General features: G+C 34.2%; 1 protein-coding gene across 4 annotated transcripts in view; it reads left to right on the top strand.

The window, feature by feature from the left end:
* LOC144970914 (transcription initiation factor TFIID subunit 1-like) overlaps window positions 1-19298 on the top strand; it is a 39786-nt gene that overhangs the window by 2950 nt on the left and 17538 nt on the right. For all 4 annotated transcript variants that reach the window (XM_078911090.1, XM_078911087.1, XM_078911088.1 and 1 more), the window contains exons 4-25: window positions 168-242; window positions 808-927; window positions 1966-2090; window positions 2528-3124; window positions 3680-3859; window positions 5065-5275; window positions 5720-5773; window positions 6637-6740; window positions 8374-8505; window positions 9513-9590; window positions 9821-10108; window positions 10913-11086; window positions 11676-11866; window positions 12436-12550; window positions 13436-13577; window positions 14247-14377; window positions 14844-14924; window positions 15256-15378; window positions 15858-16001; window positions 17834-17918; window positions 18191-18287; window positions 18750-18873. In XM_078911090.1, the coding sequence (XP_078767216.1) occupies window positions 168-242; window positions 808-927; window positions 1966-2090; window positions 2528-3124; window positions 3680-3859; window positions 5065-5275; window positions 5720-5773; window positions 6637-6740; window positions 8374-8505; window positions 9513-9590; window positions 9821-10108; window positions 10913-11086; window positions 11676-11866; window positions 12436-12550; window positions 13436-13577; window positions 14247-14377; window positions 14844-14924; window positions 15256-15378; window positions 15858-16001; window positions 17834-17918; window positions 18191-18287; window positions 18750-18873 (3371 nt within the window). The remainder of the gene's footprint in view (window positions 1-167; window positions 243-807; window positions 928-1965; window positions 2091-2527; window positions 3125-3679; window positions 3860-5064; window positions 5276-5719; window positions 5774-6636; window positions 6741-8373; window positions 8506-9512; window positions 9591-9820; window positions 10109-10912; window positions 11087-11675; window positions 11867-12435; window positions 12551-13435; window positions 13578-14246; window positions 14378-14843; window positions 14925-15255; window positions 15379-15857; window positions 16002-17833; window positions 17919-18190; window positions 18288-18749; window positions 18874-19298) is intronic.

The raw sequence follows: 19298 nt of genomic DNA, 5'->3' as shown, positions 1-19298 counted from the left end.
GTTTTGCTGAAATTTTGTCTCTGAAAAGTTGACATCTGTTTAGTTTACTCCCATGCCTTTTTTATTTGATTTTTTTTTTTCCAACATCCTGCAGTACATTTTATTATTTATAAAACAGACAGAATCATTCCATTCTCTGGATTGTAACATTTCGTTTATATCTACAGAATTTACTCAGAAATCTCCTAATGCCGTGGACTTTTCTGACATTACAGAAGTAGCAGAAGAGGGAGATGATGAAGGTTGGTGAAAAAGATATCATAGTGCATTGCAATTTATGAAAACATTTAAACCATTACTTGAAATTCGTTATCTAGGATTATGGCACTTGATGACTGAGGGAAATATTTTTTCCAATTGGAATATTTGTCTTAATTGTTTTTATAATTATAATCATTCTTTTTTCAGCCACTCAATCATTAAAAAAAAATTTTTTCACATTCCTGAGTATCTACCATCAATATTATAAATTTATTGTATACGTTTATTTATCTTTGAAAAGATTATTCATTCTTATCTTGTGGCCCTTTTGGGATAATAACACATAAAGAAGAAAAAAAATCTATCCCCAAAGAAAAAAAATCTATCCCCATGCAATCTGGAGCATGGAGACATTCAGATCGTGAAGTTCCAGATCAGAGAGACACTGATGTATTTGAACCAACCAACCTCTTATCAAAAATTGTCAGAATATCAACCTATGGCTGAATAGAAATAGGCTGATCTTTTAAGTTTTAAATAAACCACATAGATTTGACATTAAATCTCCCTTTTCAACTTTGCCTTTTATCATCCTGATTGTGTTAGACTGCGTGGGTAGAAAAGACGAACAAGAAGCAGACAGAAAATTGATGCCCCCACCTTCATGGCTTCCTTCTTCCACTCAGGCTATTAGTATAACTACCTCCAATGACGGCATGTATTCAGGTATATTAGTGACTATATTATATGAATAAGGCAGTTTTAGAATATTTTACTTGTCTGTATTGAGCTTCCACTACAAGGCAGGGGTACATTTACATTATGTTTGTGAATTGTGGAATAGGTTTTTGCCACTAATTTGAACTGGTGAAGTTTTAATGTCTTTGCTCTTGTGCATTTTCTATATCTCCATGCAGCCTTCGACCAATCATCCAATCACCATTTGTGGACAATATTTTTCTCCCTTTTTTTTCATCAAATTATTCAACCTTTTCACAAATCAAGTCCTGTCCATAATGTGCTAAAATCAATGAATATTTTTTTATTATTAACACTGCCTGTTCAGTCAACCACGTTCTGTCATCACATGATGATGCAATTGTCATTGACCATAGATGGTTGGCAAAGTATTAAAAGGGAAGCATAGCTTGAGGGTCTATCATAATCACCTGCATTCAGATTATATTGATAGAGTGTGTTAAAGAAAATTTGAGGGAGAGGAAAAGAAAAAGAAGAAAAGATATGTATTGTAATACATTTACAACATATTTGTTGTATTTACCATGTGTATACTATTGGATCTCTTTCACATTTGTCAAAGAAGGTGGCGTGTGGAGTTCAGCTATCCAAAAAGTCAGGATTAAATTGTAGGTTATGAATGTTATAAGGATTAATTTGTGTGTCTTGTGCAACTTCAACTTCAGTGAAAAGATTGTTAATGTAGAGTTTTTGGTGCATAAGATGAATCCTAATCAAGAATACTAGTGAGATTTTCCGCATAAGAAAAGAAATATTGGCATTTGCTTGAATATTGAAGTTTTGTTTTCTGGTATATTTCTGTATATTTTAATTTGTTGTTCTCCAAGTTATTGTCCAGTTTTAAATATATTTTTTTCAATTCATTTTTGGAGAAACAAATCAACCTCAAGTGCAGAATGAAGAAATTATCATTTTAGCAATTTTGTTGCAGTTGCAGATGTTACATATATATTTTTTTTTCTTTGACAGATAGTACATCTAAATATTTTTTCATATATTCCCTAGATGGTTCGTCTTCTTTGACCAGCCCGGAGAGGAAAAGGCTTAACACACCTCTGGCTGACATGATGCCTCCAGAACTTGCCAATATTCCAGTGGAGTCAATTTTTCCAGAATTTAGACATGGACAGGTTGGTTCATCATTGGTATCACATCCGTTAGTTTTATATTTGAGATGCATACTGAATAATACTAAATGATGCATGATTTATGAACTTTGATAGACCTACAGATTTTATATCATTTCATTTAAAATCAATACTAAAATTTAAAGGTTGCAAAAGTATCACAAAAATGACAAAGCTTCTTGATTGACCTTTAAATTATTTAAGTTTCGAATTCGTGTCAATATTCAAGGTGATTGACAGAAAAAGAAAATTACATTTTAATTAAGGACTATTGATGAATATTAGTAGCCTGATATTAAATTTATGCTGCTACATCTGGTCCTTAGTTTCAAGGGAGTTAGTCATATGCTAGTTTATAAGTACTAACATTTTAATGTTCCGCTACAGTTCTTTAATTTTCATAGTAATGTTGATTTATCTTTTTCAAATCCTTTTTCAAGGTTCTCCGCTTTTCAAGGTTGTTTAAACCTGCATATGTTCCTCACATCTGGAGGAAGAAGAGAAGGAAGAAGGAGGATGAGGCAGAGGGGAAAAGTAAAGAAGGCAAAGACCAGAAAGGAAAAGAGAAAAAAGACAAAGGCAGTGATGGAAAGGAAAAGAAGGAAAAAGAAAGTGAAGGGAAAGAGAAAAAGGACAAAGATAATGAGGGAAAAGAGAAGAAGGACAAAGATAATGAGGGAAAAGAGAAGGACAAAGATAATGAGGAAAAAGAGAAGAAGGACAAAGATAATGAGGGAAAAGAGAAGAAGGACAAAGATAATGAGGGAAAAGAGAAAAAAGCCGAAAAGGAAAATGAAGCATTAGAAAAAGAAAAGGAGAGTGATAAAAGTGATGATGAACTTGTAAATGTGACAGATGATATTAAAGAGGAAGTGAAGGTGGAGGTTGAACAAGAGGAGCCACCGCCTACTGAAGATGTTGCCGAAATTGTTAATGGGATGATGTCTCCAGAAATCACTACAGCTGAAGATGAAGTTAGAATAGAGTTAAACTTTGGAAGACCTCCCAAACCAGAGGAAATGTTAATCGATGATGAGGTAGGATTTAGTTGTTTGAAATTTTATTTATGATTATTTGAAAATTTATATGTTAAATACAGTACAACCTCTTTATAATGACATCATCAAGACCAGAAAAGTTGTCATCATAGCAAAGTCGCCACTAATATGAGGGGGGTGGGGTAAAATACTTGACAATGGCTGTCTTTTTCCAGCCATCTATATCGATGGTTTCAACTGAAGCAGGCTACCTTGGGCATGGTGTCTTGTTGCCCCTTGAAACGGCAGTCAGTGGCTTCTTGAAAGCTCGTCGCTCCTTGCTTGTCAGTTCATTTAATGTTTGTAATAATACTGAAAACTTTGTAATGAAATATTGATCATTGTTTCTAATTTATGAGTTGTTTTTTTTTCACATTCGATCATCATCGCCATCATCATCATCATCTTTCTCTGCTTCTTCGCCTCGTCATAGTTATTGTCATCATCATCATCATCATCACCACCAACACGACCATATTGATAATCATCATAGTAAAAGTAAAGTAATCAATTTTTTATTTTTTTTTTAATTCAAATTACTGAATTCTATTACAGGAATTGTTTATGAAGCCAGTGAACATGTCCCATGAAAATGACAACCACCATCATAAGGGTAAGCTGGAGGATGAGGTTGATGTGGCACCATGGCGATATGGTCCTTGTCAGTATTGGTATGACTTGGCAGGGGTACATGAGACAGGCTGTGACTTTGACTACAAGTTCAAGCTGAAGCCTGTAAGTCACGTCGAGATTCTCCATTGATTTTGGCAGGAGGTGGAAGTTCGTTTTTAATAGATCTTAATCCATCTTGAAGTTTTCAAGACTTTGCACAGGGCAATAAGTTGTTGTTGGCTTAGCTTGCATTATTATTTTATATACAGCATGAATGAATATTGCTATGTTCTGAGATGCTTTTGAGTGTAAAGATAACTTCAAAAATGACAGCATCGATAATGATTCAATAATGGTGAAAATTTTGATAATGATAGTAGTAATAGTAATAATAATAATAATAATAATAATAATAATAATAATAATAATAATAATAATAACAATCATCATCATCATCATAATAATAATAAGAAGAAGAATGACAATAATGAAATTTATAATGATAATGATTATTCTAATTATAATGATATTAGTAATGATCATCATCATAGACATTACAACTTAACATGTGAAGCGAGTGCTCTATCAACTGAGCTATCATTACCCCCTCTTGAGATAGTCCAGAAATAAAAATTTCGGTAAACATATAGATAATTATTTCTATATGAATGAAATTCAGTTTGAATGGTCCCAGGGGGTTAAAGTGGCCGAGTAGTTAAGGCATTGTAATATGGCCCAGAAGGTCCTGGGTTCGAGCCCCGCTTCAGGAACTTTGGTTTTTTTTTCCTTGAGCAAGATTATTAACTCCCACTGTGCTCACTTGGACAACATGAGTGATTCCTGTTAACATCAGACATCTTGTTTGATGAAATATCTATATTCCTTCATGGAATGCCAAGACGACGATATTTTAGTGTCACGTGACGGAAGGGCATAATAAAAAAAAAAGAGATTATTATTATTATTATTATATTATTATTATTATTATTATTATTATTATTATTATTATTATTATTATTATTATTATTATTATTATTATTATTATTAATGTATATTATTATATTATTATTATTATTATATTATTTATTATTATTATTATTATTATATTATTTTATTTTTATTATTTTATTATTATTATTATTATTATTATTTATTATTATTATTATTATTATTATTATTATTAGCATTATTATTATCATTATTATTTTATTTTATGTTTGGTAGATGTTCAAAATGACAGTTTCCATATTCATGCAGTTTTTTGTTGTTTTATTAAATTGAAATAAGTTAGTGTGTAAAAACATCTTTTGTTTCGTTGCTTTTTAAAGGATGAACTCAAGAAGAAGGAAGAAGAAGAAAATGATTCATTGGAGTGCAAGGATGTGTTTGATCGTTACTTGATGGTGACACAACAACAATGGGAGGACAAAATTATATGGGACGGGGAAGAGGCAAAGATGGCTGTATTGAGGGACCACAAAAAGAATGCAGAGTTTGCTGGATGGGTACCTAGCACAAACAATAGAACGTTTGCACAATGTGAGTTGTAGAATCATGATTGGTTTCACTCATAATATCACATGACATTTAATAAAGAACTGGAGTTATGAGTTTAACAACATACATTTATTTTTTACTTTATTTATTTATTTATTCTGATTATGCATTTGTCAAAATTCCTTTCTCATTGGTATATGAATGATATATATTTTTTTTAATATTAAAAAGTTTAAGTGTATTTTTAATACACTTTTCATTTAATTTATAATTTATAACTAAGCTGTCACTGTTTCTTTATAAGTCTGTGATAACAGTAGGTTTGAGAAGTCTTATAGCTTTAGATAATGAGAAAGAAAATCTCCATCTTGATCTGAATGCAAGATCTTTGGAGTTGATTTCAAAGGACCCATCTCTACTTCTCTAATTGCTTCTGCACATTAATCCAAATAATTCAATAACATTTTTCTTTTCCTTCTCTTTCAGCCCGATCGCAAACTGGCATTTTTCAGAGATCTAAGTCAATGGTTGGAAAATTGGGTAAATGTTCAAATATCAATTTTTAAAAAAACAAAATATCTCAGTGATATTGATGAAATAATTTAAATCAATTTTAATTTTAACAGATCTTGAGAAAAGTAATAAATTTTTTAATTTAGTATACGATGTGAAAGATAAGAAAATATAAGCGATTTCGGTGTTTTTAGTAAACAAATAACAATGATAGAATGGAATAGGGGCTTCAATTTAATTTACTAAAACAGAATTGTCTTTGTAAATTAAATTGAGGCTTCTATTCCATTTTATTATTACTATTCATTTCTTCAACAGGAATGCCAAATGTCCGTTTTTTCCCCTGCTTTTTTTCCGGGGATTTTTCACACCTCAGTTTTTTTCCTGTCTCCAGTAGGAAGGCCACTGAGGTCCTACTTCTCAAGAGATAAATGGTATTGAAATTGTTGCATGTAATTGCAAAGGCGAGGAGAAAGTTAAGAGAGATGTTTTTGTTTACTCATTCACAAGATTCGTTTTAAGTGAGATGTGATGCTCCTCTCATTTTCAGGCTTTTTTTCGAAACTCATTTGGCATCCCTGCTTCAAGCCTCAAGCAGCAATATTTGAATTATTAGATAAACAAAAATGACTGTAGTCTTTTTCAGAGTTGCTTTGGGGTCAGTTAAAAACATAATAATATTGTTGATTTAATGTCCATTTTAGACATTGTGCATGTACAGCAAGCCGGGATCCCTTGTGGTTAAATGAGTACAAACTTTCTTCCCCATTTGCTCCCACTTTTCGAATTTAGTTTCCACCTATAAACTTTGAATTGAATCTTTTTCTTATGTAAATGATTAGTACTGTTTTTGATAAATAGTCACTATTTTTATTATCCCACCCACCTAGATGATGAGCTCGGCAAAGATCGTGAAACATTTTCCATTTTCCCAATAGAAAATGAGGAATTGAACTACAAGAAGTGGGAGGATGACATTATATGGGATGCACAGGTATCTACAACTACTTTGTTCCAGTATTGTTTGGTTCTTAATTACATATTCTTTTGATACATTATAAGGTAGTCAGATAACCTGTCTGTGGATCACAAATATCTCTTGGGAATCATTTTCTTAGCATATAGTCCTTCAGTTAATCCTGGTTTCCATTGTGTGAGACGGTCAATGTCAATTACTTTGGATAGGATTCTACTCTATCATAAAGCACTTTTTGCCAAATCTAACAGACCCAGCTACCCAATCATTGCTGGATGGATAAGGGGTCAGAAAAAAATCCTGACTTCACCCGGGATCAGTCCCACCCCCTTTGCATGTGAAGCAAGTGCTCTACCAATTGATCTATCAGACCCCCTTTTCTTAGTATAAAATACATATAGCTTTTATAGGTTAGCATAGCAGGGTATGATAGACCTAATTGTCTTTCAGAGCCCTGGTTGGATTGGATATTCAGAAAATCAGTACTAATTGTCATTAGTTTACTACAAATTTACAGCATTGTTTGTAAAATGAATAGTACAGTGAAATGTTTGCTTTAATATGGTTATTGAGATGGGTTTTTTTCATGCATTGAAATTATAAAACTACTAGAACCAGTGAGTTGTTATAATTCTAATCACTATGTCAGACACAACTCGAGAACGGGTTTATTTTCTTGATAATATTGAAAATGAATGTGAACATTTATAAAGCCCATATCTATTTGTTCATCGTGCTGATTGTGCAATAGGCAGTATGGAGCCCAATTTCCATATATACATTATTTGATGTGTGCACTTATTGTATTAGGACTCACAGTATTCATCACTACCTTTAGCTACTTAATCGTCACATATAGGGTAATGTGCGTGAAGTGCCTGCCCGGGAACCAACTCTAAGGACTGAGTTTGGCAGTCAGTGACGCCCATTATGTCACTGATTAAGCTCAACATTGCTTAACTTTTGTTACAAAATGACAAACCAGACCTCAGCAATCTATGATATGATTAGGGTAATGAAAATAAATGATATCAAGATTCAATCCATAGGTGTTGCAGGCTGATAGTTTTAGAACATCGTTTACCTTTTATCTTTTCTGCATTACATAGCACTGATTCATGCACCATAAATACAATTAACAACCTTGGTTTTTAACCTTTGTCATTCCAAATTCTTTCATTGGCATAATGAGCAACACATGATACAGCTTTCCTTTATATTGGCTTGATGTTTACCTCTCAGATATATGAAAATTATGAATAGTCATTCATGAATGCAATCTGCCTGAACAGAGCTCGTTGTATGGAGTATTTTTTTAGATTTCTTAGCTGGATGTTATGACTGTAATTGATATTTGTTTTGAAAGGTATTCTTGAATAGGTATAAGCATTTTTAAAAGCCAAGGGGTTGTGATGGCTTTATGTATCCTTGCTTCTGCAGTTTTTGTTGGGTTTTTTTTTTTTTTTTTGGGGGGGGGGGGATGTTTGTTTTTGTTTTGTGTTTATTAAGTTATACACATTGATTTATTTTTTAAAGTTTCATTATTAAACTCAAAACTTTTCTTATAAATGTTTAAGTCATGGTATTTAGTGTTATGGATAGCTATTGTAAGTATGAATTTATCATCTGCTCTGTAACGCCTTTTCTCTAGTGTGTGGATCACATTCCTAGCCCACAAGTGATGACCCTTGACCCCAATGATGAGAACATCATACTAGGCATTCCTGATGACATTGATCCTAACAAAGAGGTGGATCAGGAGCCAGGAACCAAGAAGGAGAAGGTTTGACCTAAGACTATTTTCCATACTTTTTTTTCCTCCGTGTTTGAAAGATTTACTGTTTTGTTTTTCTTATTTTTTTCACTCCTTTTACAGAAAATTAAACAAAAATAATGGCATATATTTCCTGATTATTTGTTTGGTTTTTTTGGGGTTTTTTTTGTCACTTTGTGTGAGCTTTTGAAATCTGCAATTGGGAAATTTGATTTCATAGTTCAATAATATCTAAATCAATTTATTAGATTAGGAATTCACAATCGAGACATTTCACTACCAAATTGTAATTATTGTGGCATGTTATATAATTGTTAGGAATGTAAATAGGAATTAGTTAATTTTTGTCTGTGACCATATTTTTAAAATGATAATGCACACATGTCTTTTTGATAATTTTTGTGTAAATTTTCTCAATAGATGAAAAATATATATTTTCATATACACATGTAAGATTGTTTACTAAGGTTTTACATCTTGTTGTTGTATGATGGGGCAAGTGACAATCATATTTACTAAGGTTTTACATCTTGTTGTTGTATGATGGGACAAGTGACAATCATGTTTACTAAGGTTTTGCATCTTGTTGTTTTATGATGGGACAAGTGACAATCATGTTTACTAAGGTTTTACATCTTGTTGTTGTATGGTGGGACAAGTGACAGTCATCATCCCTAGAACAACTTGGAAGATAGTACGTTTCCATCAATTGCTATTAGCTGCTGGAAAAGGACAAAGGTTTAGCAGCTGGGGATCAGGAAAGCAAAGCAAAAGTAAATGTTCTAAGTAAATTCTCCATTTCACATTCTCATATTTGGATTCACATATAAGAAAATGGAATTCATTGCAAGGTCACATCCTTCATGACGCTTGACACTTTTGGTCTTAGAATGACGCCTAACTACTCATTGTTACAGATTTGCATTGATGGGCACATAGGCCTTTTGCATCCTATCAATTCAACTTCAGATTCAAATTTATTCATGTGTTCATTTTGTCCTTTTGGTTTGTTCCAGGAAAGTTTGAGGAAGAGCAAGATCTTGCTGGGAAAGGCAGGAATTTTGAATAAAGACGAAGAGAATCAGAATGAAAAGGTAAGTTAAAGGAACCCCCTGAAAGATGATACATTCTGATATTTTATAAAGATTTTAGTTTAAATTCAATTGATGGAATGACAAGATGGCCTATGAATATTCCAATACATTGTTGATTCATAATCTGGGCCTTTTGCACGTCTCGTCACTGAGAAACATTGACTCTCACAGTTAAACCCCATGGGTCTTGAATGTCAACTTTCATCCTTTCTATCTCCATTTCTCTCCAGGTTCCTTCAGCTGTAAATGCCAAAGACATGTTCAACTTGTCCAATGATGAATATTACAGTCCAAAGCAGTTGGATAATGCCCTGCGTCCAAATATTGGTAGCTCTGTCATCCAGCATTCCACACCAGCCGCAGAGCTCCGCCAACCTTTCTTCCCCACTCATCTTGGTCCAGGCAAATTACGGACCTTCCACCGACCTCCACTCAAGAAATATTCCCATGGTCTTTTGTCCAGTGGAGGTCCCCACCCTGTGCAATGTCTAAATAAAGTCATCAAGAGGAAAGCTAAGGTATGGCAATTATCCAATGTTATTAATTTTAGTAACTTAGATTATTTTCAGAACTACATTTAAATTTCATATTTCCAGGAAATATGTGACCCCCGGCCTCGAAACGGTAGTAAATCGGGATTTTCAGAAGTTACAGATTCTATTTTGGGCTTCGGCTTAGTTGCCTGAAGCCTAGAAATGTAAAAATACTAATGAAAAGATGAAAGTGGAAAGGCTTTGGATGAAAACAGTACAAAAGACTTGAACAGCAATTAACAGTTTGTACTGTTTCCATCCGAAGCCTTTCCATTTTCACTTTTTCTCTAGTATTTTTAATGGTTTATCATAACTTAAAACTATTCATCATGTTAGGCGGAGCTCTATAATTTTTATATACTTCTGTTGTTTTCAACTGAGTATGAAAGTATAAATTTTGAGTGTCACGAAAATGTGTAAGTAGCTGGGGGAAATAATGACAAAGATGTAATACTTAGCACAAAGTAAACAGACAATATAGAAAGGAAACTCTGATTGTATCTCACCATGTTTTGCACTCAAATTGCTATAGCTTTCTCTGTATACAAAGATAGCTCAACCATTCATAAAGCCTCACAATCAACACTCATAGGGCTTTGGAACAATCTCAGTCTCATAACTTTAAAAATATCTTTTGTCATGATGTTCCTGTGCAGCGTCATATTTTGACTTCTAACTTAAGTTGCCTCTCAACATTCTCTCATTACACGTCCTATATATAAAAGTTGGATCCGTTTTCAATTATATTGGTTGTTAATCAAGCTTCTTTATTTCTTCTATTCACCAAAGATACGAGAGCAAGAACGACAGGCATTCGGAGGTGGTGAGATTTTCTTCATGAGGACTCCCCAAGATTTGACTGGTATGGATGGGGAGTTGATACTGGTGGAATATTCAGAAGAGTTTCCTCCCCTGATCAACCAAGTGGGAATGGCTTCCAAGATCAAAAACTATTATAAGAGGGTGAATTATATTGTATTATATAATTGATTCATTTATTATATGTTTTGAATTCACGTTCTTATTCATAATCTATATGGTGGTATTATGATTTGGGTACTCTCTCAAACTGAAGGATTGAATTGGATTCTGGGTCAGGGATGAATCTTCATCACCAATCTGTTCACCCTGTAGTTATTGAGTTAACAAGGTTCATATGTCTTTTCTACATAATTTGGCAAAATAAACGGTACTGTGTAAAGGAACTGATCACCCTTCCATATTATGTTGTTAACTTGGACATTGTTCTATTTTAAGACATTCCCCAATTCATGCTCAGTCACTTTACTTTTTTAAAATATTTGAATATTTACAGATTTTTAATTTGTTTTATGTAAATTAAGAGAAAATAAAAAGATAGAAAAATTATGAATAGAAATAGACCTTTAGACCATTTTCTAGCTTTTTAATTGTGAGGTTGTTTTTTTTGGGGGGGAGGGGGAAGGATACGTTGTGGGGCCATTTAAGTTGTCTGTCTCTTTGTTGCTTCTCTTTTTTTTTTTTTTTTGTTCAAAATATGTTTTGAATGTTGACTTACATCTTTTAATTCTAGAAACCTGGCAAAGACTCGAGTCCCCCCAGCTTTAACTTTGGTGAATTGGCATATGCCCATACCTCGCCATTCGTTGGAGCCATGAAGCCAGGCAGCTGTCTCCAGGCTATTGAAAACAATATGTATAGATCTCCTGTGTATGAACATTCGGTACCACAAACAGACTTCTTAATTTTGAGGACAAGGAATGGGTAAGTCGATTAAATGATTTAAAGATTCTTTATATGTATGTACAAGCATAGCTGTCTGTTCAATGAACCGTGTCCGTTCAAGTCAATCAACTCAAAATATATGATTCAAGTGTCAATCATTAAAATGCAAAATTTTTTATCACCATTCATGGCTTTGATTGTCCTTGCGACAATATTGCTTAGAATATTGATGATTGGGCTCTTTACCATACACGTCTACTGTAGAATAAGTTTTGTCATCTCCCGACAAATGTGTGGTGTTGTTAGGAAATAAGTCCCATTTTGTATTTTTAATTTTTAGTGATAAAGACATGGTATGAACCTACATTTTGTCAACAACGCAACAGCAATACATGGTTATTCTCATCTATGACTAATGCTACTCAGTTAATACTCTCCAATGTTTCCAAGTTGTGAGACTAACAAATCGCATTTGTTTCAGATTTACTGGGAATGTTTGATAGATTCATCTAATTCTCTTTTTTTTAACCCTCAGTCACCATTTAAGTTCATTTGTATAAAAACATTATAATCAACAAGATCCTTTTTTTCTTTCTTCCATATACCAGTTATTTCATCCGGGATGTTGAAACAATTTATACAGCTGGACAGCAGGGACCACTGATGGAGGTGCCCGGACCTAATTCCAAACGAGCTAACAATTTTATAAGGGATTTCCTACAGGTATGCATGCCTTTATTGTCTGTTTGTCTCTCATGTTCCAATGTTTTAATGATTTGGAAATACTCAGAAGAGTATTATCTTTCTAAGATACAATTATTTTTGTCACAGTTCCAAGTGGACGATGACTTGTACTTGTTTAGGGAAATCTTGTCTCCTCCAAACAACTTTCTAGCAGTATCTTTCTCATCCTCTTAATTTTGAAATGTGGTATTGATTGCTGAATCTTCAAGTGACTCGTGTTGAAATTTGGTCTGTGCTCAGTGAGTGTTGATTTAATGATTGCAAAACTCTTGCCTTGATTTTTAGGATAAGACACTGTGGACACAATGTCCACGCCAACTCTGATTTGAACATGTGCCTGGCGATTGACAGTTATGGATATTTTAAGAGTGCAAATATAAAGATTGTACTGTTTGGAATGGAAATTTAGATTGGAGTAGCCTGCAAGGGAATTAATGTCGCATTGTATTGAGCATTGCAAAATTTTGGAAATGGTTTGTTTAAATGACCATCAATATTTCTATACAGTGAAAACTTCATTATGCCTCATCTCCAACCCCATTATGCTGCCAACCTTGGCTATGGGAGGATTGATAAAATGCCTTATATTGTATTAGATTAATCATAAAACTATTCCTTGTACTGTGATTATTATGACACGTTTGCCCCAGCTCCATACATAGTGGTATGGCAAAGTTATACTGAATATGTTTATGTTGATTGGCATTGATTTCCTGTCTGTATATTGTCATGTCGTCGTATCATACATTTGTATAATCCTTAATATTTTGTTTAATTGATTTAAACCTTGTTAGTTTATTTCCACCCAGTCAAGTGTGCTGACAGCCTCTTCCTCTATTTCCTTCTAATTTTTTCTTGTAATAGGTATTCATCTATAGATTATTTTGGAAGAGCAAAGACGAGCCTCGTAAAATAAAGATGGAGGACATCAAGAAAGCATTCTTATCTCATTCTGAGAGTAGCATCAGAAAACGTTTAAAACTGTGTGCTGATTTCAAAAGGACAGGTATGAGGGATAAAGTGTTGGTATTGATAATTCCTAATATTTATACAATTCTATATGATAAATTGACACGACGCAAGGCATTTTTTGTGTGTATGTGTGTGTTTGTGTGAGCGTTGATTTTTAATGGACATATACAAGGGTTAAAGAAATGAGATAGGTATTGATCTTCTGTTAAAGTTAATATAACATTTAGCACCCTTATATATTTACAAGGTTGCAAATTTTCTGTACATTTACGGAATTCAATATGTTGTAAACCCTCAGTATATTTTCCAATCACCTGCCAAATGAAAAAAAGTAAGTACATTATGTCTTTTTACTGGAGTTCAGCTTTCAGATCATATCCATTTCACGTCAACCATCAATCTCTCTCTTCACCCACAAGCACACACCTTGTCATCATCATCAACAACAACATCACTGCCACTACGACTACAACCACCACCACCGCCACACCATCATTTTACGAAGCACCACCACTACTACAACCACCTCCACCACATCATCATCATCACTACCACCTTTACTGTATCACCCAGCACTACATCATTGACATCACATCATACTACCACTGCTACAATCACCACCACCCATCATCATCATCATTTAGGAAGTATGGTATCAGAAATCTACAAAAGTACTTGATACAAACTATATTATTTCCTCCAGGCATGGACTCCAACTGGTGGGTGTTGAAGCCAGACTTTAGACTCCCTACAGACGAGGAGATCAGAGCCATGGTTTCACCTGAGCAGTGTTGTGGCTGGTACAGCCTCATTACAGCTGAACAGAGGCTTAAAGTGTGTAATTCAAAACAGATTAAACTTCAAATACATTCCAGTCACCATTAATTCTATGATACTGTCCATCGATGAAGTATTATTCTTTTTTAATAATTCCATCTCTTAATCTCATTAATTATTATTTATCTATACTTCTTTACTCCATTTAACGGCACACCAAGTAATAGTTCATTCCACTTATGTGCTACATTTACTTGTATAACAAGTTTTTATCCATTTATAATGTCTTTATTTTATCTCCTTTTATTGACATGCTTGTCCTGATTCCTGAAGGTGTGATGTTAATTGAGTGGATGGTATTTATAGAGTTCTTGAGAAACTCTACAATATAAAAAAGAAAATTGGTAAATTTTATTTTTTTTTCAAATGTTTTTTTTTTACGATGATTTCTTTATGTCGATTCCTTACATGTCCTCCAGCATCTTTTCATTGTGGCTGCACCGTTTTCTGTTGATAATTTCAGGATGCTGGTTATGGGGAGAAGTCATTGTTTTCACCCGAGGATGATAATGAAGAAGATACACAGACCAAGATTGATGATGAGGTGCTTTCAAATTATTAAGTGTGATAACAACTATTCTTTTTGCTATGCTATATTTGTATTTTTTTCCCCTCATCACCTTAGATTATTATTTCATGAACAGAATAAACATTTTTCCCCTTTGTTCTCAGTCTTGCAATTCTCATGTTTCATTCTTTTCTTCTTTTTTTTTTTAATTTCTTATTTCTAATCTTTTGGGGTTTTTTTTTTTTCTTTTTGTTGGGAGAGATTGGGACGGGTTCCTTTTTGGGTTTTTATTTGGTTTGTTTGGGGGTTTTTTGAGGTTTTTTTTCCCAATTACTTTAACTGTGCTTTGTTTTGTTTTTTCCCCAAGATTCGAGTAGCCCCTTGGAATACGACGCGTGCCTACATAGCAGCCATGAAAGGAAAATGTCTGCTTCAACTCACAGGATTGGCTGATCCTACAGGTTGTGGAGAGGGGTTCTCTTTTATCAAGGTAATAATATTTCTCTCTACCTGTAATTAGGAGATTGAGCTTTGAAATTGTCATCAGCATGTAAGCTAAAATATATTTGTTTTTATTTAATTAACTTGTATAATTTTTGCTTATTCCTCACATTTTAGCCTTTGTAAAAATGAGTTACAGATAATTCTTTTCTAGACTTTCAGCTGATGTTCATAATTATTATTTAGAATTTATGATATATGATTACCATAGCTGTGAAGACTTGTTGTACTGGTAACAATAATATGATACTATCATTTTATCATTTCCAGACTATTGTTACATAATGTGATTCTTGTTTTTGTTTTTGTTGTTGTTTTTTTGTTTTTTTTTCATTTTTAAAATAACGTTTTTGCATAGATATGATAACCTAGAGAGCATAATACAGTTAAAGATGGACTAATTGATGAGTATCTATGTACATTAGGCCTTAAATGTTTCTTTCAACTTCCATCTGTCCCATTTCTTAGGTACCCAATAAGCCTCAGACAAAGGAAGAACAAAAGGAGACACCAGTCAAGAAGACAGTCACAGGGACAGATGCTGATTTACGTAGACTAAATCTACAGGATGCCAAACAGTTGCTCAGGAAATTTGGTGTGCACGAGTCGGAGGTAACGATGTCACTTGTTGATGTTTTTTAAAAAGTAAATTTCTGATCCTCCCTGTTGTGATTGAGGAGATGGGTTTATTAGATCCTATTTACATGCTTTGCGATAGACTATCATCTTCTCTAAAGGTTAGCCAAAAATTGTTACTGTCATTCAATAATGAGGATAAATTTTGGCCTTTTTTTTTACCTCACGCCCCTTTGTTATCTGCTTCAGATTGCAAAAATGAAGTTTAACTCTATCTGCATGGTTTCACTTATGTTGATAACCTCTTGGCTGCCTATGCAATGTAAAATGACGGCAAATGCCATTGATATCAATGAAAATAAAACAATGAACTTATCATTATTGTTCTGAAAGGCTGTTAGAATTTATTTATACCTATTTGCATACACTCTCTTATACAAGGGCTCTTTCATAATTAACCGAAAAATGCCTGTAAAATCCGCGTTTTTTATGCTATCAACAAAATTCTTGCACGTGTTCATACCTTGACTCGTCCTTCATTTCTCTACGTAACAGCCAAGTCTGTCGACACACTTCTGCCAACGCCGCACCATGGAATAGATACCCTCTCGGAAGAAATTTCCGTCAAGGTTTTGTAGCCATTTCCACACATGGTCAACAAGCTCTTCATCGACATCAAAGCGCTTTCCTGCCAGCTCACATTTCAGTGGCCCAAAGAGGTGATAATCAGATGGTGCGAGGTCTGGACTGTGTGGTGGGTGTGGCAAAATCTCCCATCCATATTTCTCTAGCCAACCTTGTGTCACTCGTGCTGTGTGGGGTGTAGCGTTGTCGTGTTGCAAAATGACCCTGTTGGTCAGCTGCCCTGGGCGCTTTCTGCGAATGGCCTCCCTAAGCTTGTCAAGAGTTTGGCAGTACCTGGCAGCATTGATTGTTTCTCCAGGTTGTAAGGTTTCGAACAGAATAACACGACGACTGTCCCAGAAAACAGTTCCCATTATTTTCTTTGCTGACCGCATGACTTTGAATTTCTTCGCGACAGGTGAGGATGGATGTTTCCATGTCATCGAATCTTGCTTTGTTTCTGGGGTGCAATGGTGCAACCAAGTCTCATCACCGGTGACTATGCTGTCAAGAAAAGTCACATCATACAGTATGCCTGTGAACCCTGCGTGAGCTCTTGCTTCTTCTCAAAAGTTCCCTGCAGATGTCCAATCTTTGTTCTTTATGATTGTCTGTCAATTGCTTAGGAACCCATCTTGCGCTGACTTTTCTGTAGCCAAGTTCATCAAATACAATTCTATGGGCAGAAGTTTCCGAAATTTTAAGACTGCTTGCGATTTCATGAAGTTTCAACCTCCTGTTTTGACGAATAAGCTCATCAACTCGCTTCACATTGTCTTCTGACGTCGCAGTTATTGAACGCCCTCTCCCTTCCCTGTCTGTCAAGTCGGAATGGCCGGCTTCAAACAAATTACACCAGTGATAGACTTGTGTACGGCTTATAACATGCTCACCATATACACTCTGAAGTTCTTTATGAATTTCGGTAGGATTCAGACTTTTGACATTCAAAAAACGTATGACAGCTCTGATTTCCTCTTTTGACCAAGTTTCAAGGTGGGCCGCCATCTTTAAAATCGTCTAGAAATTCATTGTGCAAAATGATGCACTTCATAATTTCTGGGAATATCCGTAAGGAAATAAGGAATATCATGTCATTTACAGAATTAAAAAATCTCCACTGGTTGCTGAGCAATGGGCATTTTTCGGTTATTTCTGAAAGAGCCCTCGTACATCATTTTATCTAGAGGCAGTAATATCTTGACCCAGTTTTGCTCACATTCTGTCATCATCTCTGTCTTCAGATTAAGAAATTGACTAGGTGGGAAGTGATTGATGTAGTCAGAACAATGTCCACAGAGCAGGCAAAACAAGGAACTGATGCTACAGGTAATTTATCTTTACATTTAAGTGCTTTTGACAAGCCATAAAAGTGGCCTTTATACAGGAAATATATTTTATGATTTTTAAGTTTTGAGTCTATTTCTTTTTTTTTTTTCTTTTTAATTTTATTTTTCTTTAATTCAGGGATGGAGGACTGTGGAAGGGGGAGGGATTCGGGTTGCTTCAAGATATTTAGTCCAGATGTAGGAATATGAATAGAATTAATGCTACTTTTATGACCTTTGTATCCAATTTATGATGATATAATTTATTTTTAGGTTGGGTCAAATTTGCCAGAGGAAACCGATATTCTGCTGCAGAGCACATGGAAAGATACAAGGATGAATGTCAGAGAATCTTTGATCTGCAAAACAGGTCTGTGAACTTAGAAGTAAAAAACGCTAATTTAGAAATTCTTTGCTTCTTCAACATTTTGAATCTGGTAGAGTGATTTTATTTATTTGGGCAAAAGTCTAATTCAGGGTGATAGCGTGTTTTTTGTTTGTTTGTTGTGTTTTTTACACTCAGTGTTTCTTCTATTAACAACTGTTTTTTATTGTGTTTTTTTTTTTGGTTTTTAGTACATTTTCTAAATTAATGTTATTTATTATTGTCCGTTTATCTAACCAGCAATCATAGTATCGAAAATTTCAGAGCCAGTCATTTATTTGTTAAATTTTTATTGCAAAGCATTTAACTAAATGATTTTACTAATTTCATAATAAATACACCAGCTGTGATTTGTTAATTGCATGAGGAGGAAGAATGAGGAGATGGAGGAGCAATATATTGACATTGGTGTCTTATATGGTGTTTCTATGTTTTTGTCTTGATCAGAGTATTGGCTTCCTCTGAGGCATTATCAACAGATGAGGAGTCCACGTCAGGGGAGGATTCTGACTTTGAGGAGATGGGCAAGAACATTGAGAGCATGTTGTCTAACAAGAAGACGAGTAGTGAGGTATGTAAAATACATGCATTATGCTTGCTGATTGGGTCAAATGGTTATTACAAAAACAGAAGTAAATTAGGCAATATAGAATGCATGTGTGAAATGTCTATAGCTCAGAAATACAGTTTGTAACAAAGTCAAAATGTGTTGAGTGTTGTTAGTGACCTGATGGTTGACAATCATTGCAAATATCTGCCCTGGGTTTTGTAACAACAAAGACTAGACTCTGGTATAATTGAGTAGCTAGTTATAATTCCAACATAATACGAGATTAAGATAGTGGGTCATATTTGAAAATAGACATTTTAAAGAGGGGGCGTTGTATTGTTTTGTTTTTGTTTGTTTGTTTTGGGGTTTTTTCATCATTAAATTTCTGAGAAAATCAAGATCAAAGATGATCATATTTGTATTGCCATTGATTCTTTGTAGCAGCG

Source organism: Berghia stephanieae, chromosome 4, assembly GCF_034508935.2.
Source record: "Berghia stephanieae isolate SIO BIC M18660-M18661 chromosome 4, UCSD_Bste_1.3, whole genome shotgun sequence".
Lineage (NCBI taxonomy): Eukaryota > Metazoa > Mollusca > Gastropoda > Nudibranchia > Aeolidiidae > Berghia > Berghia stephanieae.
This window is presented reverse-complemented; position numbering and strand designations above follow the sequence as displayed.